This window comes from Salvelinus namaycush, chromosome 4 (genome assembly GCF_016432855.1).
Source record: "Salvelinus namaycush isolate Seneca chromosome 4, SaNama_1.0, whole genome shotgun sequence".
Classification (NCBI taxonomy): Eukaryota; Metazoa; Chordata; class Actinopteri; order Salmoniformes; family Salmonidae; genus Salvelinus; species Salvelinus namaycush.
The window spans coordinates 41718366-41742592 of record NC_052310.1 but is presented as its reverse complement, the minus strand read 5'-3'; the positions used below and the strand labels follow the sequence as shown (position 1 = coordinate 41742592).

Genomic DNA, 24227 nt, shown 5'->3' with positions numbered 1-24227 from the left:
TATTGAAATCTGACATGTGTGATTGACGTTTTCGCAATCTAAAAGTCATACTCCTATTCACTTCCAGTGTAGTGAGAGTGATTCTATCACAGTGCTACGTCATACCGGCCGGATTTCTACCTGCTTGAACGACAATAACTCAGATACACATGAAAACATGAAATGACCCAGGGAATCGATAGATCATCACTCAGAGATGCACAAAAACAATATAACATTCAAAATGGGTGAACCTTTCCTTTACATCTTTGCTCTTTTCTTCATTAGCATGCTGATGATTTTGAGGCTGTTAATATTGTGGCACTTGGCATAATGTTTTCATTGTGTGATAGATAACAAAGTTATATTGGGTTTATTTTCATCTGCTAAGACATTGAATACATGTTGTTTACTATATTTAGTAAATTGAGTATGTTTAGTTTGGTTTCTCTGTGGGCTATATCAGTCCTCTAATACAAGACTGTTAAAGGCCGAGTGCACTACTTTTGTGAAACTTTCTTCAAAAAATTATACATTTGGATTAATATATATATTTGTATTATTTTCAGCACCCCTACTTCCCGCAGGCTCACTAGCATGAAAGGTGAACACCCTATGCTTTGCACCAATAGGGTTAACCCACTTGATGGGAATTGTAATGTGGCTCATATAGCAACAAAAAAAAACGCTACAATGTTTTTTTAAACATATACCTGATTGCTAGAGCCCAGCCTTGACTGTCTAATCATGTATTGAACTCAGTGTTCATCATCAAGTGTCATCATGAATGTACAACAAACCCAGAAGCATAGAGCATTTTACCATTCCTAAAATGTTTATGCAATATTGCAGTACAAGTGTATTGATGTAGGCCTAATAGTCAAAAAGCAAAACATGACAGGTAACCTGAAAACCATTGTACAGATTATTTTTTTTTGTGGTGGGGGGGGGGGGGGGGGTGTTCTTATTTGCATAGCAGATGACTAATGACAATTTGCCAGTGCAGGAAAGCTAAGACCCTGATGATGTAAACCTAGTGCTGCATCCTAGAAGCCCTTACTGTATACTTTTAGGTCTGGATTTGGAGACATTCCTTGCCAGAACAGCCGTGCGAGCTGACGGGAGGGGCGGGACAGAGGGCTACCTAACAATCGGAAAGTAGCAGCCTGAGGTACTACCAGACTTCCTTGCTTTGGAGGTGTACATCGGTCAAACTCGACTACAAGCTTTTAGTTGAATGGGTCAATCCTGCTGTGCATCCTTTAAATGTTCTTTTTAGCGCGCCATCCATAGCTAATCCTATTTTCCAGTTAAATCTAATGCTTCAGACTGGCAAGTAAACAAGGACAAACTGAATGTGTAACTGTTTAGGGGAGACTCAAGGAAAGATAAAACAGCGGGACATGATGACTGAGAAAGAATCGGCAACAGACAAGATAATAGCAGGTAAAACGCTTTTGATTCTTAAGGCTATCCTTCAAAGGGCCCTCTATCTATTATTTCAGTCTCAAAGCTACACAGTAGGTGCGCTCATTATATCCGTGGCGGTGCGCATTAGAGCCTTTGAGATCTCGCCAGGAGACTCCTTTTCACGTTTGATTTGGGTTATAGTCGTCCAGGTAATGTGATGGCGATGTTATATAGAGGTATTCGCTCCTTTTAAATGTATTTAGCTATACAAAGGTTTGTAATGAAGCTATTATTGTAAAGCGTATAGGCTACAGTCGTGGCCATGCAGCTTCAAAATAGCTCTGCCGCAACATGGAGGAAAGATGATAATCCACCTGGACAGAAACACATTTCATTATTAGAATCATTATTTTACTCTGAAGAATATTTTCCCTACAGCCCCAGAAAATCGCCACCAGTCGCGTTTAGACGCCCCTTTTCCTTGGGCAGAAAAGGTATGCTCACGCAGTAGAGTTTGGTCCTCCATAACCGTGCAGAGCATGGTCACATGGTCAGTCCCACGGGAGGCTTGACTCAATGCAGCAAAAGTATGCTTGCCAGACTATCATTCCAGCAATGTGGTTAAAACGTCGGATTAGAAGTAGGAATCGCTATATAATCTGAATTGATTAAAAGCAGCGAGTCCTCTATTATGGGACAAATGATATTATTCTATCTCAACCAGTGCTCTTATTTTCATGTTTTACTTATTTGACGTTTTCTTCTAGGTTTTCACGTCCAACATGTTATTTAGGAATAGGCATATTTACTTTTATTTCCATCACCCACAAGCTCCACATAGGTGTCATATCGGCTCCACAGCAGGACAGTAAGTCATGTGACACCTCTCCTATGATGTAATATGGGGGTGTAGATGAATCGTGTACAGTACAGTAGGCCCAGTGCATTCGTAAAGTATTCAGACCCTTTCCCTTTTTTGATGACTTCCCAAAATTCTATAAAGGCCTAAATAGTATCATTGACGATATATGACTTTAGAGTATGGTTACATTTCACCTGCTCTGTTAAACCTTTTAGAGATAGTTTTTTTCCACAGTGTTATGAGTTTACAATGTATTATTTGATGGTGTTCATTGTTGATCCAGACAATATATCAACAAACATGCAAGTATTTGATTGGGAATCATTTACTGGGTTGTGACAGGGTGCTTCAAAAGTTTTAAACAGACTACGCATTTTACAAGCACTACGCTATTTGGGCAGTGCTGCCAATCCTAACCTCTCCTGCCAGGCACTCCTGACATTGTGAAATGGTGGGTGGGGATGTGCACTAACTGCACTTCAGTGAGCTCAGCTGCACATTGGGATGAGGCAGACGCAGTGGGACATTGCCAGATCTGTCCCCCCTAACCCCAAAACGTATGTAAATATTTGACTATAAATTGTGCCTATCTGTATTATAGTTATGATTTTTTTTTTAAGGTATTATATTCTAATGAGCCATTTACTTTATGTTTGTATTCGTATCTTTTATTATTTCATTTTGTTGTTGCATTGTCGAAAAGGAACCTGCAAGTAAGGATTTCGTTGGACGTTGTATACCATGTGTATCCCGTACATACGACTAATACAACTTGAAACTTTATCTGAAGAGAGACTGCCGCTCAGTCTGCACAGCACCCACCAATCATATTTTGTAATGGGAAGTGCGGACAGCTACCTCAGCATCACTGATATAGAGGTTGACAGCACAGTCACTGTGGAATCGATCAATATGTACATTTGAGCGTTGCAGCAGAACGATTGCCTGGTTACCCAAACTCCTTGCTCCAGCCAAATTCTACGCCACGCCCACGGCGTGTTAGTACTCCGCAATGATTCTGGATCTGAGAATCTCCCCGATGATTTCTAGAATGCAAACACATTCTAACTATTCTGATTGGTCCCAGAAACCGATTGGTTTGGCCAGAGCCAGAACATACGTAGGTAAATCGGCTTTTATTTTATTTTAAATTCATTGGCTTTGATACTCTGATTATTTAGAGATGATCCCATCACTGATGACTTTGTTTTGTACAAGACCCCTCATTCTGATGTCACCACAAATGACTTCAACGATGGCAGTCTCAGACTGCGGTATGTAGCGAATATAGAGAAGCGGAAGAATTCAGTTTGAGTCGTCAGGCAAGCAGAACGGGACAATGGAGTCCCCATACTATTCAGGGTGTGGTCACAGTCAGTGGAGCAGCACATGTTCGAATAGTAATGTTGAACCTTTTCAGATTATTGAAATGCAGTGTTTGGCTAATATTAGGCACTGTAATTGTGTGCAGTAAAACGTGTGAATGTGACAAATGGACATAAATTGATATTGCACTCAGCTGATTACCTGAGCTACAAGGACAATTTCTCATCATGAGAGCTGTGCTCAATTCATCAAGTACCTATTAGTGTGCTGATACAAATCCCAGAGATGACAAATAGCATCTAAACCCTCTGATACTGCTTGTAGACAAAACCAAAACGGCAATGATCTGTTTCAAATTATCATTACTTCTAATTGCCGATGTCACTATCATAACTTGCTAAGCACATTTTCTGTTGTCCGACTTTTGCTCAAGTAATTTATTTTAAAGAGCAAAATCCAAAACTATTTTGGACTGGCTTTAGCCAAGTGAGAACACCCAGTGACCACACTAACAGAGAGCTTTGTGTTCCCTTAGGGATAGCCACACATGTTCTACACATTTATGGCAGAGAGAGAAAGGGAGAGCTCGGAGAGTTGTGGGGGAGTCATACACAGACACTTATTTGGTTGGAATGTGATATTAATGTGACCACAGATTCCAAAATGCACAGATTCATCTCGTGTTGCCTTTGTAGATAGCATTGGTGACAGCTTGATGCAACGAGGCGAGGCGTTAACCTAAAAGGTGACAAATACAAAAGTAATCTATAACAAACTAGTTCATTAAACAGTCAGTCATACATTCTTGTCTAATCAATGCTCTAAACACCTGAAAGCGTTTCAATCAGCCCCAGTGTTTTTCTGTGGGTGGATTCTCCAGATCGACTTGTACTATGATCTCGGAATTCAATCAGCTTCACTGTGATCGCCAACTTTTAGCCCAGTCGTAAGCCCAGTTTTCCTCTGGTCTGCTGAGCTGCACAAAGTGGACCTCATCACTGGGCTATTTTCTGTGTGCTCTGTCCAGCTGTTCTACAGAATATCCAAGTACTTACGGAATATCCAAGTACTCCAAGTACTTATGTGGCTCCGGCCAACCAATGTGTGATGCCTCCTCATCAATTTCACTGAGAGGAGAGAACCGTTGTAGAGTATTTTTAAAGACTAGGGTCAGCGTTGCACATTCCATGCATTCAAGGAACCAATCTTGAGTATCAATTAACAAGAGTATAAATGTGATGAGGTCAGGTCAGACGACATTTCAGAGAAGACATTGAAATGCATTGAGTTTAGGAGACCTTTTACCATAAGATAGCATTGTATGAATCACTACAAGGTCATTCAGGTCATAAATCAGCTGGGTGACTAATAGGTGAACAGCAACAAGCATTGAAAAGGACTATACAATATAATACCTCAATGTGGCTCAGCACATCATGAGCAGTCAAAAACAAATTGATCCACAGGTGTGCTGTCGTCATTGCACTCACAAATGCTGTAAACGAAAGATGGCGCTGCAGTGGATAGTAGCTGTCTTGTGTTTTTTTTTTACACTGATCTTAACTTTTTTTGTACATAATGTCTCAGCCATCATTTCCTATGACCTCGTACACCGACTTGGTACTGGTACTCCCTGTATATAACCATGTTATTTTTACTCATTATTTTTATTCGATATTCACTGTGTTTTTATACCTCATGTCACTAGTTCTATTTTATCTGTATCTCTCTCTCTCTGCATTGTTGGAAAAGGACCCACAAGTAAGCATTTCACTGTTAGTCTACACCTGTTGTTGCGACATGTGACAAATAACATTTGATTTGATTTAGTGACACACAACATTCGAAGTTCCCATAGCAACCAACACATTGTTGTCTTCTTGCAGAAGTGAGGGAGGCATTCATACAGCACACAAGTCGTGTTACAACTCCAGTGCAGCTGCATGCTACAGCAGTGATAAAGATGTTATCATTTTAAACATGTACAGCCTCTGTACGAGACCTTTGAGCTCTAGTATACAATTGCCCTTTTTCACTTGAAGCCATTGTTGGCTTCCATTTATGAAATGCATGGGGGCTTTGGGGGTTGGTGGCTGGGCAAGGGGTTCAGGCCAGGGGAGGGGTTAGTATGCAGTCGGAGCTGGTTTAAGGCCTCAGGCATTAACGTCTCTGTTTGAGGTCAACCCAATGACTTAGAGTCCCTGAGACAAGAGCTGGAGGGGGGCTGAATCTGATGGGCCAGGGCCAGACAGGAAGTTGTCTTTCAGCGCCACAGAGGCCCTAAGGTCAAACAGATCCGATCGCTACTCCAAGACGAGACACACACCAGAGGGCCCACCACGACACAGGTGTGTTCTCTCAATCAAAGATATCTTTCATGTTGTGACTAGGTGATAATGGGTGACATTAATCACATTACAGGATCACATTTTTGTTATAGGTATTCTGTGTGGGTAACAGTTGACATTAGTTGGTTTTATACCAATAATGCTGTTATTACTACAGTAATAACATGGTTGCTACATTTTATGGAGGTTGAAAATAATAACAATTGGAAGGCAAATAAACTCGGAAGGAACAAGAAGTCCAATGCTCGGCATTATGTCATGACTAAGATATTGGCTTTGTTTACCCTCAAGAGGAGGCACCCATTCTGTTTTGGAGTAGGCGGCGCAGGGGGAGGGAGGCGCTTTTCACATGCCATTGGATTGTAGATGTGAAAATAAGACCTAAACAGCTGTTAGACATCAGCAGTCTGACATCATTTCGATTACCCAAGAGGCCCTTCATGAAAATACTGTAATCTCCGTCTGTATGTGTCTCTCTCTCCTCCATCAAACACAGTGTACTCCACAGAAAGCTGTACTCTCTGTACTCTCACCACTGTACTCTTTGTGCTCTCACCAGTTCAATGTTAGAAACCAACGCCTACTGAAGCGCAAGCCTGTTTGATGTCCAATGAAGCCTAATTGGTTGCATATGTTTCAGTGGAATTCCAAGAATGTAAACACTCTGAAACACTGTTTCTTCACATCTCTCACTCCCATCCTGATGCTGTCAGATACAAGCTCTTCCTCACACCACAGCAATGTTTACATCCCATTGCAATGTCTACTGTACATCCACCTTTCAAAGTGTTTGGGACCTGTGTTCCCTTTGACAGATTTACGTAAGAACCTTTACTGAATGATTCTGTTGCTCTTAACTACCTCAGTTCAAACACAAAAAAACAGCAACAATTAAGGACAACTTAAAAACTCACAAAAGTTGAATATATGGTGTGCTGTTTGATGACTAGTTTAGACTTGATGGAATTACTTTAATAGGGTCGTTCCACCAATCCGGTGCTTTTTAAAAAGCATAAGTTGGTAAAAAAATAATATGTATTGGATTTCACCTAAATTTAACATTCTGTGATAAAGAGCACATGTTCAACTTCATAAAAAACATGATTTCCCATCTCAAGAGGTTACATTTAAAAAATACTGTAGTAAGTGCCTATTAAGTGCTAAATAAAATAACAGGGTTGATGATTTCATCTTAGTCAGCCATAAATCATCTTGTGATAGGGGGAATGGATGCTTTTTGTGTTCAACAGGGAATGGTAATTGAATGCAAGCTACACCCCACCCCCCCAAAAATCTAGCTTGTTTATTTACGGGTTGACCTGTTATGCTCGACCGTTCAGTTTTTCACTACAAAACACTAGAAAATTGCCAAAAATAGTAGAACCAGCTCACCTGTTTTAATACTATGATTTGACTATGTTTCTTTTGAAATAAGAGTTCAGTTCACTTAATAGTTTGACCTTAAAATGAGGGACAGATGTACAGTTGAAGTTGGAAGTTTACATACACTTAGGTTGGCGTCATTAAAACTAGTTTTTCAACCACTACACAAATTTCTTGTTAGCAAACTATAGTTTTGGCAAGTCAGTTAGGACATCTACTTTGTGCATGACACAAGTAATTGTCCTAACAATTGTTTACGCACAGATCATTTCAATTAAAATTCACTGTATCACAATTCCAGTGTGTCAGAAGTTTATATACACTAAGTTTACTGTGCCTTTAAACAGCTTGGAAAATTCCAGAAAATGATGTCATGGCTTTAGAAGCTTCTGTTAGGCTAATTGACATCATTTGAGCCACTCTTTGCTTGACATCATGGCAAAATCAAAAGAAATCAGCCAAGACCTCAGAAAACAAATTGTAGCCCTCCACAAGTCTGGTTCATCCTTGGGAGCAATTTCCAAATGCCTGAAGGTACCACGTTCATCTGTACAAACAATAGTACACAAGTATAAACACCATGGGACCACGCAGCTGTCATACCGCTCAGGAAGGAGACGCGTTCTGTTTCCTAGAGATGAACGTACTTTGGCGCGAAAAGTGCAAATCAATCCCAGAACAACAGCAAAGGACCTTGTGAAGATGCTGGAGGAAACAGGTACAAACGTATCTATATCCACAGTAAAACGAGTCCTATATCGACATAACCTGAAAGGCCGCTCAGCAAGGAAGCAGCCACTGCTCCAAAACCGCCATATAAAGCCAGACTACGGTTTGCAACTGCACATGGGGACAAAGATCGTACTTTTTGGAGAAATGTCCTCTGGTCTGATGAAACCAAAATAGAACTGTTTGGCCATAATGACCATCGTTATGTTTGGAGGAAAAAGGGAGAGGCTTGCAAGCCGAAGAATACCATCCCAACCGTGAAGCACGGGGGTGGCAGTATCCTGTTGTGGGGGTGCTTTGCTGCAGGAGGGACTGGTGCACTTCACAAAATAGATGGCATCATGAGGGAGGAAAATTATGTGGATATACTGAAGCCACATCTCAAGACATCAGTCAAGAAGTTAAAGCTTGGTCGCAAATGGGTCTTCCAAATGGACAATGACCCCAAGCATAGTTCCAAAGTTGTGGCAAAATGGCTTAAGGACAACAAAGTCAAGTTATTGGAGTGGCCATCACAAAGCCCTGACCTTAATCCCATAGAAAATGTGTGGGCAGAACTGAAAAAGCGTGTGTGAGCAAGGAGGCCTACAAACCTGACTCAGTTACACCAGCTCTGTCAGGAGGAATGGGCCAAAATTCACCCAACTTATTGTGGGAAGCTTGTGGAAGGCTACCCGAAACGTTTGACCCAAGTTAAACAATTTAAAGGCAATGCTACCAAATACTAATTGAGTGTATGTAAACTTCTGACCCACTGGGAATGTGATGAAAGAAATAAAAGCTGAAAGAAATCATTCTCTCTACTATTATTCTGACATTTCACATTCTTAAAATAAAGTGGTGATCCTAACTGACCTAAAACAGGGAATTTTTACTAGGATTAAATGTCAGGAATTGTGAAAAACTGAGTTTAAATGTATTTGGCTAAGGTGTATGTAAACTTCCGACTTCAACTTTAAATTATTCACTAATCACATTAAATAAATAATACTCTTCAGAAATGACTTTGTCAAAGCAACAAAATAACTAGGACTTTACAGTTTAAAAAAAAGAATATTGATGCACAATTAATACTTATATATCAAAGGGACGCAAAAGGCACTCTTTTCGTGGAAAGACCCAATAAACAACTGGGCAGATTCTCAGACAATTAAACTCAAAGCACCATCGCTATGTGTAACCCATGTGTTTAGTTTAACACTGAAATGGATGATAGCACGAAAGCACTGATAACAAGGGTCATTGCCGAGCAGATGTTGCTGTTAGAGGATGCTTTTGAACGTGCAGTGTTAACGTGTCTGCAATACGTAAACAATGGGCAGCTATTTTTATCTGTTGTGTATCAAATTGAATTGTCTTATTATCAGCCATTGTCTTATTATTTCGCCGTGGCTTTGTTGTTATCCGGGTTTCCAACGTAGAGAGAGGAAGGAAGCAAGGCCATTGTTCTTTGGAGAGGTTTTATCAATTTCCTCAGTATGACCTAAACGCTGTGCCCTTGTAGGAAACCAGGCTCACTCCTTTCTTTCAAATTCCTCTTAACATTGTTCCATATTCTTGTTGTAGTAGTAAGGCCACACACTAAGAACTTTTACACTATTCTCATGTTTGATCTAGGTTATCTATCCAATATGTGCTGTTGAAGCTTGGCTTACATGTCATTTTGAAGTGCTACATGAATTGGAAATTGGCGACTAAACTGACGACTAAAAAGAGAACCAAGGGAGGACAGGGGTACTCAAATGCTATTTGATAATGTCCGCTCACACAAATTTCCTAGGTGGCAAGGGTCCGTATAGATATTATAATTTGTCGGCATAGTAACACCCCCCACCTCACAACCCATGCAACCCCAAACTGTTGACACCCCTCTTGTTGGCGGAGAGAACATTTAGCAGTTTTAAAACCCATTTCCTGCAATTCTACACATTTTGCCATGGGGTGAAGATCATGTTTTTGTTGTTGTTATTGTTGTTTTCCCCCCCTTCTTCTCCCCAATTTCTATCCAATTATCGTCTTGTCTCATCGCTGCAACTCCCCAACGGGCTCAGGAGAGGCGAAGGTCGAATCATGCGTCCTCCGAAACATGTCCTGCCAAACTGCTATTCTTAAAACCCGCTCGCTTAACCCGGAAGCCAGCTGCACCAACGTGTCGGAGGAAAAACTGTTCAACTGACGGCCAAAGTCAGCCTGTAGGCGCCCGGCCCACGCTTGAGCGCAATGAGCCAAGTAAAGCCCGCCCACGGCCAAACCCTCCCCTAACCCGGACGACCCTGGGCCAATTGTGCACCGCCCTATGGGACTCCCGGTCACAGGCAGTTGTGACACAGCCAGGGATCGAACCCAGGTCTGTAGTGACGCGATGCAGTGCCTTAGACTGCTGCGCCACTCGGGAGGCCCCCTCATTTTGCAGTTTTAAAGCTAATTTCCTACAATTCTACTTCACATTTTGCCATGTCTTATGTGCATTCGTATGATACCTGAGTGACTCAACAAATCATTGCGAGCCTTCTGAGGGACGAGGGCCCCATCGGCACATTATCTGGCCATGATTACTACAAGATTTAGATAGCTGTCTGTCTAACTTAGACTACCTACCTACATACAGTACCACTTCAATGTTTGGACACGCCTACTCATTCCAGGGTTTTTCATTATTTTTACTATTTTCTACGTTGTAGAATAATAGTGAAGATATCAAAACTATGAAATAACACATATGGAATCATGTAGTAACCAAAAAAAGTGTTAAACAAATAAAAAATATATTTAATATTTGAGATTCTTCAAAGTAGCCACCCTTTGCCTTGATGACTGCTTTGCACGGTCTTGGCATTCTCACAACCAGCGTTACCTGGAATGCTTTTCCAACAGTCTTGAAGGAGTTCCTACATATGCTGAGCACTTGTTGGCTGCTTTTCCTTCACTCTGCTGTCCAACTCATCCCGAACCATCTCAATTGGATTGGGCCGGGTGATTGTGGAGGCCAGGTCAGAAAATGTACATTGACATTGAGCGAGCCTTGACAAACTGACAAATCTGTGTATGTTTATTGTTGCGCCACTGTTCCCACCATTTCCCAGCCGCTCCCCTGCTCAGTGGGCCAGTCAAAAGCACAAGATGTGTAGCCACTAAGCTGTGTACTTTGAGGCTCCTCAGGCAACTGATGTGCTGCTGTCAAAGTGTCACACTGATTTACCTCCAGACCGATCTAGAACAAGGACTTCTTTCTCTAAAAGGTCCGGCGGGGAGCCGCTAGCTGGACATGTTTATTTTACTATACAACAGTTAAGCAGATGTCCCTACCTCCCCGTCTCCTCCGCTCTGTTTGGAGGATACCTGAGAGGGCATTCATGGGTACTTTCTCAGAGAAACCATGTGGTTTCTGTGTTGCACCTTGACCATTGGAAACATGCAATACAATACAATGGTTGGAAGTCCCTCAATTTCTCACCAGTTATATTAGCTAGTTTTTCCACCCCTCTCATGCCATAGAGTTTATAATACTTGACATATAGGCCTACACCATTTTTTTCTGCAGATAATGTAGGGGAAAGGTAGCACTATGCATACAGTATCTACAGCACCATAGCAGGTGAGGATATGCTGATCAAGATAAACCTAGTTGTGTTCTATGGTAATCAGTTTACGCTTCACTCAGTGGAGCGGAGGTGTATTTCTGTCTTATCTGCAGATTCTCCACTGCTGGGATACCGTTTGACCTTGAGCTGCAGTAGACGCAGATCTAAAGATTGATTTCTGAGTCCAAGCAGTTTTATATCAGTACCTTTCTCAGTGCTTCCTGCTAGTGTAGAAGGACATGGAGGGAGAATCTTTAACTGTTCATAATATGCAGGACTTATCACACAGGGATTGCATTTGTATATGGAAATATACTTATTAGTGTGTAAATTATGTGATTTTATATATTTTTTCTAACAAGTTGCATGTTTCACTAAATAGGCTGAATAATATTGACATATTCTCTGAAGCATCATGCCAAATGACCGTCCACCGTTCTCCCTAATAGTGATTATCTGTAACTATTACACAATACATTCCACTCATCTGTGGAGGAGTATCTCAGTTTTACCACATTTATTTAAACAGGCCTATAGTAGTCGTAGCAGGACACCTGAAAAGCAGGTCTGGAAACAGTTAGATACGAGTGTGTGTATATGCATGCATGTGTGTGGACTATGAAGGGTGCTAGAAACTCTCCTAGCCACAGCTGTTGTCAGGCTGCTGCTTCTCTGCACTGTGTGTCTTGGCACTTGGCCAGCTGGATGCAGTTGATAAAGAGGGAGGGAGAATGAAGGCGGTCTCTCTCCTCCCCCCCCCTCCCCACATGGCATGAATGGGACCTCAGATGAGGGAAGAAGTAGGACATTCTCTCAAAAGGAGAGCCACCCAAACTAATTTTCCCTTCATCCACATGAATGTAGCCTTTTGATAGGGATTTTTTTGTGTGGCAGTGAATGTAATGGGGCATCTCTTTGCCTTTGTAGGCGTTGTTGATTACGCCACAAATTGCGTCTGCTGTCCCAATCAGTGTCCACTCTCTGGAGAAACAGTTGATCTACACATTCTCTGATGTTTACAGTATCTATACATGCCAGTTGTACTATATAATACATAAAAATACAGAATGTCTTGAATTGATTACATGCACAATACACATGCACTTGTCCTTTGTAGAATATCATTGTTGTCATTTAAGGCTGAAGTTATCCGTCTGTGTGCCTATGAGGCCTACAGTACCTTGTGAACTACTCTGGAACTGGTGCAACGGATTTCAAATAGATCTAATCAGACTTGCAAAGAGACAAGAATCTCACTTGTCTGTTCTTTTTAAATGAACCTTTGAATGGACTGTGGACCGTGGTACGGTATTTAACATGCACTCGCTCGCCAGATGTTAGTTATTTAACAAAAATGTTGTGTTTATTTTTGCGCTAAACGTAAAGATTGTTTTAAAAATGTGGTTTATTGCTCCAAGGACCTATTTCTATTAGCTTAACATGCTTGGCCAGTTTGGAAGATTCCAAATATAACGATCTGTAGATTAGGTCTATTGGACAAGACACACAGGTTAAATCTAACCTAAGCAAGACATGAGAAGGAGCATGTTGACGTTCATCAGGCCTTGCACTATGAGATATTGAGTCCTCTGCTTCTGTCTTTAATGAAGGTAAAGTAAAGGATGGGTTTCAACACTGTCATTGATAATGCACCGATCGTGAACTCGCTTCTTGGTAAATTAGCAGATGATCCAAGATGGAGAAGTCCTTACCCTGTTCCTTTTCAATCAAATGTTAGTGCTAGCCATAATGAAAGACGAGCCTCTTTTTTTGGTAATTGCATGCATTTCTGAACAACAACAGCAATACAAGGAATGTGTTTGCTCATCGTGTTTATGCATCTTTTGCCTTTTTCTCGCTGTCATCGTCCCGTACGAGCAGCAATGAAATGTACTGGTCCTTCAATCTTATAGTATGAGAATTTGAGAAAATCAGAGACGACGTGAAGGACATTTCATGTGCGGCCATTTCTTTCCTTCCTCTAACACTTGAAGCTGCATTGAAGAGGTGGTGTGAGCCTAGCTATCTGTCCAGAGATGACAAGAGGAAGCTCTGACATCATTTCTCAGGGGAGTGCCACAGGGCCAGAGGTTAAAAGCGTGGATTGGATTGGCTTCTTTTTTCTTTATCACACAGGCACTCACTGAGAGTGGGCTATGATGATCACACGAGAAGAAACATCAATGTCATTTGATAGACGAAGAGCTTGTCGATGTAACCCGGCTTCTAGAGGTAGAAATAACCAGTTTTTCACTGTCTATTTGAAGCTATCCAAACCATTTGTGTCTTACGGATTCAAATGAGTATTGTATGAAAACTTGTTAGTGAGGTATAGAGGCACAGGCATGAATTTTAAGCCTGAGTCCTACCCATGCCCGCGACGTTCAGGCCTTGCCCGAAACCTGAAATCAGAAATGACTTCTTCCGTTAGTAAATCCATTAGCTGCTCCTTTCTGTGTGTCACTCGCTCCCTACGCACTGCTCGCTCTGCATGCGCACTGCTCATGGCGGCTCTGGGTCTGAGAGTATCCATAGCAACGGCTCCGCTTGGGCTGCTCTGCTCAATGAAGAGACATGAGAGAGCAGTTAGCTGTTAGCTACTTTTTCATCACTCACAAGGAACATTACTATTTTCGGTGAAATAATCTCTCCTGTTTTATATTTGATGAGGTTGCAGCACTTCTGACACCATGTTATGATCTTAGTCAGATATGACTGTACTGTGCTGCAGAGCACTGTCACGTTCTGACCCTAGTTCTTTTGTTATTTCTTTGTTTTAGTGTGGTCAGGGCGTGAGTTGGGTGGGTTATCTATGTTCGTTTGTCTATGTTGGTTTTTTCGTTTGGCCTGGTATGATTCTCAATCAGAGGCAGGTGTCGTTAGTTGTCTCTGATTGAGAATCATACTTAGGTAGCTTTTTTCCACCTGGGTTTCGTGGGTGGTTATTTCCTTTTTTAGTGTTTTTGTGTTTCACCTCTCAGGACTGTTCGTTTGTCGGTTTATTGTTTTTTGTTTCAGTGTTCAGTTTTATTATTAAAACATTATGGACACTTACCACGCTGCATCTTGGTCCTCTTCTTCTCCTCCAGACGACGAACGTTACAAGCACAAGCAAATGGCTCAGCTTACATTTTTTTACTGATCAATTGTGTGATACCCGAGCCCTGCCCGTACCCTAGTTACGAATTAAAAAACGGGCCCTACCCGGCCCAAACCAGATGTATAATGTCGGGGCCCGTCAGGGCGAAGGGTGGTTAGCAAAGCTCTAGTGTGGTCTATGTATCTGACATATCCTAACTCTGCCTTTGCCTATATAATAGCAAATATGCACACAGGAAAATGCAGTAGTAGCTTGCTACTGCCCACTTTTTTTATTTATATAAACTTGTAATTAACTTTGACACCAGTTTTACATTCCTGTTCTTGCTGCTCATTTGTGGTATCGGAAAAACCTCCATTGTGCAGTCATAGATTGAGGCCTAGTTCTCCTGTATAAACCCATTCTGAGATCTGTACTGAGGGCCTGAAAAATGCAAAGAGTTGTCTGGGGAAACAGAGGAATGTGACGAGAACAGGAAGTAAAAGCTCCTCCTGCCGAGAGGAGAAAAAAGTCCAGGCACAAAAATCAGGAGCCTCTCTGAAAAAGTTTTCAACTTTATAGATGCAGGACACATATCTGGCTGGAGGCCTGTCAGTCGCTTATGGAGGAGGAATGGCTCTGCTTCCTGTCAGAATGTGTCAGAACATTCCAGGCAGCAGGACCACTCTGCTAGGATGTAGAAAGGGAGGGGAAATAGGATACTCTATCTATGGCTTCATCTAGCAGCTCTTTTTGTGGTGGCTCAGTGTTTCTTTTTTCACTCTGATGATTAGAAGAAAATGATGTCGTGCTGTTGGGACTTGATTGTATTTTGACTATTAGAATTCAGGATTGTAGGCTATTCTAGGGCTTCTCCACTTCACTATTCAATCCAATCTCTCTGAAGTGAGCTACCTTCATTGAAACATTGATTCCTTAGCACTCATTCTGAGGAAACTTTGTTGGCAGTTGATAGGTTGAGCAAGAGCATTGTTTGCTTATTTCGGATTAATTATAAGCACTTTTCCCGAGCCCGACAGTAACAATAATGTGGGATGTTGAAGAAAATCATTATATTGTTATATAACATTACAGTTATGTAAGTGTGAAGGCACCACACTATTAAATTAATAATGTATTTGCTGCCAGTTATCTAAATCTCTTACGTTTATATTGCCATCTCCACAATGTGATTGTCAGTGATTCATCGACTTCGACACCGCTTTCTAGTTTCTGGTTGACTTGTGTAAAGGATTTAATGGGTTATTCAATGAAATTGAAAATAAATAAATATAACATTCTCAACCAGATGCCCAAATCCACTTGCACTCAATAGTCTGAAAAAAGGTCTGCATTGATATTTTCAACCGCTTGTATGGAACTCAATACAAATTTGTATAAAATTTCTCATGAAGAATTTTATGCTGCCTGGTAAACAATCTACACAAACACACACACAAAAAAACTCAGACTCCTTGATTTGATTTTTATTGCTCTCTTTTAAAGGGGAAATCTGCATTTCAAACAATAACCAAGCGTTCCCCACCACTGTTTTTGTAGCAGCTGAGGGATGCGGCTGAAGAAATTTAACCACTCTGAAATTCATAGACAGAGCTTTGGATACAAGGACTGACCATCCATGATATCAAAATTAAGTTTTAACCATGTTTTGAGGTGTTTGTTAACCAGTGTTTGTTTACAATCTTTTTTAATTTTTCTACAAAGAATGTTAAACAGGCTTATATTTTGGGTTCTGATGGGGTACACAGCCTGGCCTCAAAAACTAGACGTAACATAGTAAATGTAAATCTGTGACACTCAAATTATTATGATATATTATGTTTCAGGCACGTGCACAGATAGTGCCCTTTTTTTTTGTATACATTTTTGTCATTGTTGTTCGGAACCCACTGCCCACAAGTCGTCGTCAAGTTTGCCACCCCCCACCCTGTCCGTTTGTTGCGCCTGTTGATCTGCCGTCTACAGAGCTTGTGGGTGCGGTTGCGCCTTTTTCACAGTAGTCTGCCCTGTACAGAAATTGCACACGCCCGGTATCCAAACATGCATGGCTTGAGAGATGCGGTCACCGGTAGAGTGTGTGTAGCTAGCTAGCTAGTTTAAATATCAACAGTACTGCCACAGTAGCATAACATTTGATTAACACTTGATAACAATTTATTTAGCCTACATCATCATCAATATTCGGTCTGGTTGGCTGATATGTGCAGCAGAGAGAGGCAGAAAGACATACAGAGGTAAATCACAATCAGTAAAAGAAATGAAGCTAGCTAACAATAAGATTTACAGCAATCATCAACATCAATGATCAGCTGATAGCCCAGCCTCTTTTCCCGATGCACTGTAAATAGCATGCTTACAATTTGTGATGATGAGTGAGTGTGTTGGTCCAGAAATAAATAGGCATATGCTCTAAAAATTTTACATTTTCGCTACAGAGGTATTTGGTATGTTACTATATGAATTCCGAGATATGAATTGGGGGGGAGGGGGCTGCCCCCTGAAAGGTCTGTGCATGGCCCTGTTACGTTCGGTATGGTTACTTAAACCCAAAGGTTGCGTGTTCGAATCACATCACGGACAGCTTTAGCTAATTAGCATCTTTGCAACTACTTACTACTTTTTAGCTACTTTGCAACTACTTAGCATGTTAGCTAATCCTTCCCCTAACCCTAACCTTATCCCTAACAATAACTCATAACCTTAACCCTAACCTTAACCCCTAACCCCTAGCCTAGCTAGCATTCGCCACCTAGCCACCTAGCTAACATTAGCCACAACAAATCGTAATTCATAACATACTGTATCATATGTATTGCAAATTTGTAACATATTGTACAAATTGCAATTTGTAACATTTCATAACATATCATACATGAAGGACATCCACAAATTAATAAATGTAACATATCATACTAAATGGAGGGAGACAGATTTAAATTTACCATGTTACGTCTACATCCAGGTTGCAGCACAACAGTAAGATCTCAGCTCATGCGGCCTTTATAAATAATGTTCTCCAAGAATCAATGTGTATCATTCATTTAAATGAAAAGGATGGATGTAGGAAATGCAGATTGCACTTTAAAATAAGACTCAAGGTTATGATTTTAGGATGGGGGCATGGGGGAGGGGGTGGAGAAAGTGGAGTCTATCCACAGGTGGTCCATAATTCCATACAGTAATTACCAAGCAAAGTGCATTGTGGGGATTCGGACCACTCAGCCACTCTGTAAGGGCGAGAAAAGGATGTGCCATGTGGAAAACGGACAGATAACATGATGTCCCATTGAGAGACCATCCCCAGACACTTAAAACTGTAGAGGAAGCACTGTTATTGTGCATTGTCAAAGGGCCTTTTCATAAGTGCTGCAGTATTAAGTGAATCTAATGAAAGTGGTGGCAAATGGACGAATACAATCTTTAATTCATTTCAAATGGCGTTTTGTTTAAAAGGCAGGTGCATCAGCCCGTTTTTTCTTAAATGAAGAGTTGTTATATAGTTAGGAGTTTCGAATAAAATATTAGAATGGCAATATTCTTTGTAGTGTATTATCAGAGGATGACTGAACAATCATAACTAAGATCACAGCTGCACAATTTATATGAATGGTTGAGAAATAGTGAGTGACAATATACTAATAGACCTACAGTATGTACTAATTCTCATTATTTTGATTGAGCTACAGTGGCTTGCGAAAGTATTCACCCCCCTTGGCATTTTTTCTATTTTGTTGCCTTGCAACCTGGAATTAAAATAGATTTTTGGGGGGTTGTATCATTTGATTTACACAACATGCATACCACTTTGAAGATACAAAATATTTTTTGTGTGTGTAACAAACAAGAAATAAGACAAAAAAACAGAACTTGAGCGTGCATAACTATTCACCAACCCCCCCCCCACCTCCCAAAGTCAATACTTTGTAGAGTCACCTTTTGCAGCAATTACAGCTGTCTCTATAAGCTTGGCACATCTATCCACTGGGATCTTTGCCCATTCTTCAAGGAAAAACTGCTCCAGCTTCTTCAAGTTGAATGGGTTCCGCTGATGTACAGCAATCTTTAAGTCATACCACATATTCTCAATTGGATTGAGGTCTGGGCTTTGACTGGGCCATTCCAAGACATTTAAATGTTTCCCCTTAAACCACTCAGGTGTTGCTTTTGCAGTATGCTTAGGGTCATTGTCCTGCTGAAAGGTGAACCTCCGCTCCAATCTCAAATCTATGGAAGACTGAAACAGGTTTCCCTCAAGAATTTCCCTGTATTTAGCGCCATCCATCATTCCTTAAATTCTGACCAGTTTCCCAGTCCCTGCCGATGAAAAACATCCCCACAGCATGATGCTGCCACCCCCATGCTTCACTGTGGGGATGTTGTTCTCTGGGTGATGAGAGTTGTTGGGTTTGCGCCAGACATAGTGTTTTCCTTGATGGCCAAAAAGCTCAATTTTTGTCTCATCTGACCAGAGTACTTTCTTCCATATGTTTGGGGAGTCTCCCACATGCCTTTTTGCAGATTCTGGGGCCTTTCAGAACAGGTGTATATATACTGAGATCATGTGAAAGATCATGTGACACTTAGATTGCACACAGGTGGACTTTATTTAACTAATTATGTGACTTCTGAAGGTAATTGGTTGCACCAGATCTTATTTAGGGGCTTCATAGTAAAGGGGGTGAATACATATGCACTTACCACTTTTTCATTTACATTTTTTGAAATTTTTTAAACAAGTTCTTTTTTAAATTTCACTTCACCAATTTGGACTATTTTGTGTATGTCCATTACATGAAATCCAAATAAAAATCAATTTAAATTACAGGTTGTAATGCAACAAAATAGGAAAAACGCCAAGTGGGATGAATACTTTTCCAAGGCACTGTATCTGTTGTTTGTTATTGTTTTTACCACTCGTTGTATCTACTTCTCTCTGTCTCCTCAGATGCAATGGCAACTCCCTCTCCAGCAAAGAGCATGGGTGACCCTGGCATCACCCCACTGTCACCCTCCCACATTCAGGTAAGAAACATTCCATGGAATATTCTGCGTGGAGATAGATCCATAAGAGCCGAATGAAGTCAAACAACTCCATTACTTTGGTATGAGAGATTGGCAGGCGAGATTGGTATGAGAGATTCACCACACAGTCTTTCTAACTCATCTGCTTTTCCATCCAGAATAAATCACACATCTCCTTAATTGTTCTCCATTTGTTGACTCTGATTTTCTGTCCTCTCCACCTCAGCAAAATGACACGGACTCGAATGCCCACACGGGACCTTCGTTCATCGTGGTGGTTGCCATCGACTTTGGCACCACTTCCAGCGGCTATGCTTACGCCTTCACTAAGGAGCCAGAATGCATTCACACCATGAGGTGAGCCAAGCCAACGCTGCAATGCAGTCCCTGGTAGCAGGAGGAGAGAGAGAGATTGAAGGAGTCATAGGGAGGTGCACTCAGGTCAGGCTGTTCTTTTTCCGTAGCAGTCTTATTAAATATTATCTGGCAGGTGATGCAGGAGAGATAGCTAATAATGATAAGAATGCATAGTTCTACTTTCTGGTCTTAGCATTGTCTATGCGTAATCATACCAGAAGGGTTGCTGATAGCCAGGTTAAACGTGTTCATCAAAGTATTGCTCCTCAAATTCATTGTCATCAAATGGAGATGTATAAGGGCACAGAGGCTTCTAACTGGATTCCCAATGACTGTCTTTAGAAGTCAAATGAAACAGTGTTTGCTCCCTCTCTCACCACTTATATGCCTCATTGGCGGTCATCATGGTCCCAGTCAGTGTAATGGTCCTGTTGGCGCTGGGAGGATGATCTGGTTCACTGAGCTGAGGAACCAGCTGGACTACAGTCCTGAGATCCTCTGACCCATAAAACACACAGGTCAACTCTCTCCCCTGTGTGTGCCAGGCACCAGGGCCAACCTCCATACAGTGCAGTGCAGTCCCTCACAAAACCGACAGGTGTTTATATGGTTTCATGCGCTAGTTTTAAGGGGCCCTATTTGAACTTTGAGTTCATGGCATATCTTAGAGCAGGGTTGGCCAATCTTATCTGTAAAAGGCCATTGTGGTTGCAGGTTTTTGTTGATTTTCATAATTTTTCAATTCATAGTTAAACTTGTTGATTTAACTGGCAATCACCAATAGTTCTGAGTTTTCCATAGAGAAAGCATGTCTGGGAACTCTATATACAACTTGTTACAGTTTTATGCATGACTCTCGATCAAAATCAGCACTTTCCCACTTGCAAAATATTAACAGACAACAGGCACCAAAAAAATCTATTCTGTAGCAGTTTAAAAACTTTTGTTGGGCCTCCCGGGTGGCGCAGTGGTCTAGGGCACTGCATCGCAGTGCTAGCTGCGCCACCAGAGTCTCTGGGTTCGCGCCCAGGCTCTGTCGCAGCCGGCCGCGACCGGGAGGTCCGTGGGGCGACGCACAATTGGGCTAGCGTCGTCCGGGTTAGGGAGGGTTTGGCCGGTAGGGATATCCTTGTCTCATCGCGCTCCAGCGACTCCTGTGGCGGGCCGGGCGCAGTGCGCGCTAACCAAGGGGGCCAGGTGCACGGTGTTTCCTCCGACACATTGGTGCGGCTGGCTTCCGGGTTGGAGGCGCGCTGTGTTAAGAAGCAGTGCGGCTTGGTTGGGTTGTGCTTCGGAGGACGCGTGGCTTTCGACCTTCGTCTCTCCCGAGCCCGTACGGGAGTTGTAGCGATGAGACAAGATAGTAATTACTAGCGATTGGATACCACGAAAATTGGGGAGAAAAGGGGGAGAAAATTTTTAAAAATAAAAATAAAAAAAATAACTTTTGTTGGTTAGACTACTAGGTAGAACAGTATCACAAGCCCCTACACAGAGATGTAGAAATTCTGTGCTGAATAAACTTCCAACTCTTTCTATGTCTTTGTTCTTGATAAAAATGGAGTATCGTTAATGTAACATCCCTAGGGTGATGAAACACAAAGACACACAGAGACACCAGACTGAGAGAAGCATCTATTGCGGAATCCTCTCCTGCCATTAACTCCAGACATCAGATAACAGTTGAGCAATATATTTTTACTAGTACTACTAGACCTTGCAGTGAAAACACCCAGAGCTCTAAGATTATTTAGTTTGGATGGAAGCATCTTCTCCAAATCCTTACATAAACAATGGCTTCACTGGATAAGCCCTCAGACTGGATCTGTAAAGTTTGCCCATACCTCAAATGAACTATTTTGGGGTGCTGTAACATTTACATTTTCACATGATAGAGATTTCAGGGTAGAACTCCTCTTTGAATAGAGGAGGAATGCATTGGTGTATTGATAGTGAGCATCAGCTATTTGCGTCTCTATGACATAGACATTAGTATTCATCCCCTGTCCTCACTGTCGCTGGCCCTCACAATGGAGCAGGAATCCAATTCAGTGATGGAAAACTACCCAATTGTCATACTTGAATAAAAGTAAAGATACCTTAATAGAAAATGGGCTCAAGTAAAAGTGAAAGTCACCCAGTAAAATACTACTTGAATAAAAGTCTAAAAGTATTTGGTTTTGAATATACTTAAGTATCAAAGTAAATTTAATTGCTAAAATATACTTAAAAATTAAAACATAAAAAAAATATATATAATTTCTAATTCCTTATATTAAGCAAACCAGGCGGCACCAATTTCTTGTTATTTTAATTTACGGATAGCCAGTGGCACACTCCAACACTCAGAAGTAATTTACAAATGAAGCATGTTTGATTAGAGGCTGTAGGATGACCAGGGGTGTTCTCTTGATAGGTGTGTGAATTGGCATTCAAAATATAACGAGTACTTTTGGGTGTCAGGGAAAATGTATGGAGTAAAAATTACATTATTTTCTTTAGGAATGTCGTGAAGTAAAAGTTGTGAAAAATAGAAATAGTAAAGATACCCCGTAAAACGACTTAAGTACTTTACACCACTGATCCAATTGCATAGCTAAACACTCAAACCAATAGAAAACCAACCTGAGACAAAAACAGCTATTCCGAAATGGCTGCCAGTTCCTGAAGTTCCTCAAAAACTTCCCAACACTCTTACTCTTTCAACTGACAATATTTTTTGGTGTGTTCATTTTTTTAGATAGAATTTCTCCTCCTGCTAAGTTGTGCAGTAAACCATCCTTTATTTAGTAATATGTACTGTACGTGCACTAAGGCTTTTAGATTGTGATTATCAGAGGTCTGACCTCTGGCCTCCCACCGCTCTAAATCCCAGTCTTACATACTGTACGCACAGTGAAAATAAATGCATAATTTAAAGACTCTCACTCCTTAATGGATTATTCAGTGAGCTGTTAATGCAGTAAGGCATATTCCAGTCCAGACTATCTAAGGTTATGTTATACAGAAGGCTATTCTTCATCTGTTCCTACATGTAGATCAGTTTAGCAATACTGTGAGCTGACAGTTTGCATTCAGTGACAGTTTAAATCACAACCATGTTTTCATTTCTGTTACAATGACTAATACGTAGATGCAGTCACATTGAGGCTATGTTGTTGTTGCAATGTTGAATCATGTGACAGAATGAGTTTTGAATAAAAAGGCTTCAGGTCTGGATTATTTGATTGTATCAAATGACCATGTTAATTAGTAACCAAGCATAGATTAGGGCTTCATGGAGCATGATCATGAAACACTGTGATGTGATTTGGAGTGGAGCAGAATGGCTGTGGACATGGCTGTGGACATACCATCTAGCATGATGATGAATATGGTCATGACGATGGCAATGATCATAATGATGAGGATGATGATGAAGAACATCTGAACTATCAATGATAAACTTGGATTGTGCGCAAAAGAGCCCAAGATAATCTCCATTATAATTTAGATTAGCAGTGAGCCTCCAGTGGTTTCCCCAAAATTTTCCAATTGAGTCCGTCACAGTAGGCTTCTCCCCCAGTGAGACAGACCCATAATCTCATCAGGGCACTTAGCAAACATACACTCATCTCCAAGGGAAGCAAACTAATTATAGTTAGTCTTGATTTGCCCAGAACTAGTGTAGCTCAATTAGCGTGTAGGTCAGGTTCAGAAAGCCATTAGACTGACAACGAGGGACTGGTGAGGACACACTACTTGAATTTGTGTGATTGACCTTGGTCGTGTCTTTAGTTTGCAGACATTTTAGTTCAGGTTGGAATATTGACAGGATACATGAATGTTCTTATGCATTCCACCTTATTGAGCCATTTTGAGCCCTTTGACACAAATAGAGAAAATGCACTGTAGGGAACTGTCTGGCCCCTTAATAATTTACCAGTATCATTTGCAAGTAGGCCTACGTAGTTTTCAACCAGTTGTTTCAACAGATGAAAGATAGATTCCACTGGGCACACACTGGTTGAATCAATGTTGTTTCAACGTAATTTATCAACGTATTGTAACATGGAATAAACGTGGGAAATACATTGGATTTGAAAAAAAGTAATCAACCAGTACTGTTGTCATCTCATTTGAACCTGCGT

General features: G+C 41.1%; 1 protein-coding gene across 1 annotated transcript in view; it reads left to right on the top strand.

The window, feature by feature from the left end:
* The first annotated feature begins 1135 nt into the window (after positions 1-1135).
* LOC120046542 (heat shock 70 kDa protein 12A-like) overlaps positions 1136-24227 on the top strand; it is a 44582-nt gene continuing 21490 nt past the window's right edge. Inside the window, exons 1-3 of the mRNA XM_038991870.1 lie at positions 1136-1425; positions 19664-19740; positions 19967-20097. Of these exons, the coding sequence (XP_038847798.1) occupies positions 1335-1425; positions 19664-19740; positions 19967-20097 (299 nt within the window). The 5' untranslated portion in view covers positions 1136-1334. The remainder of the gene's footprint in view (positions 1426-19663; positions 19741-19966; positions 20098-24227) is intronic.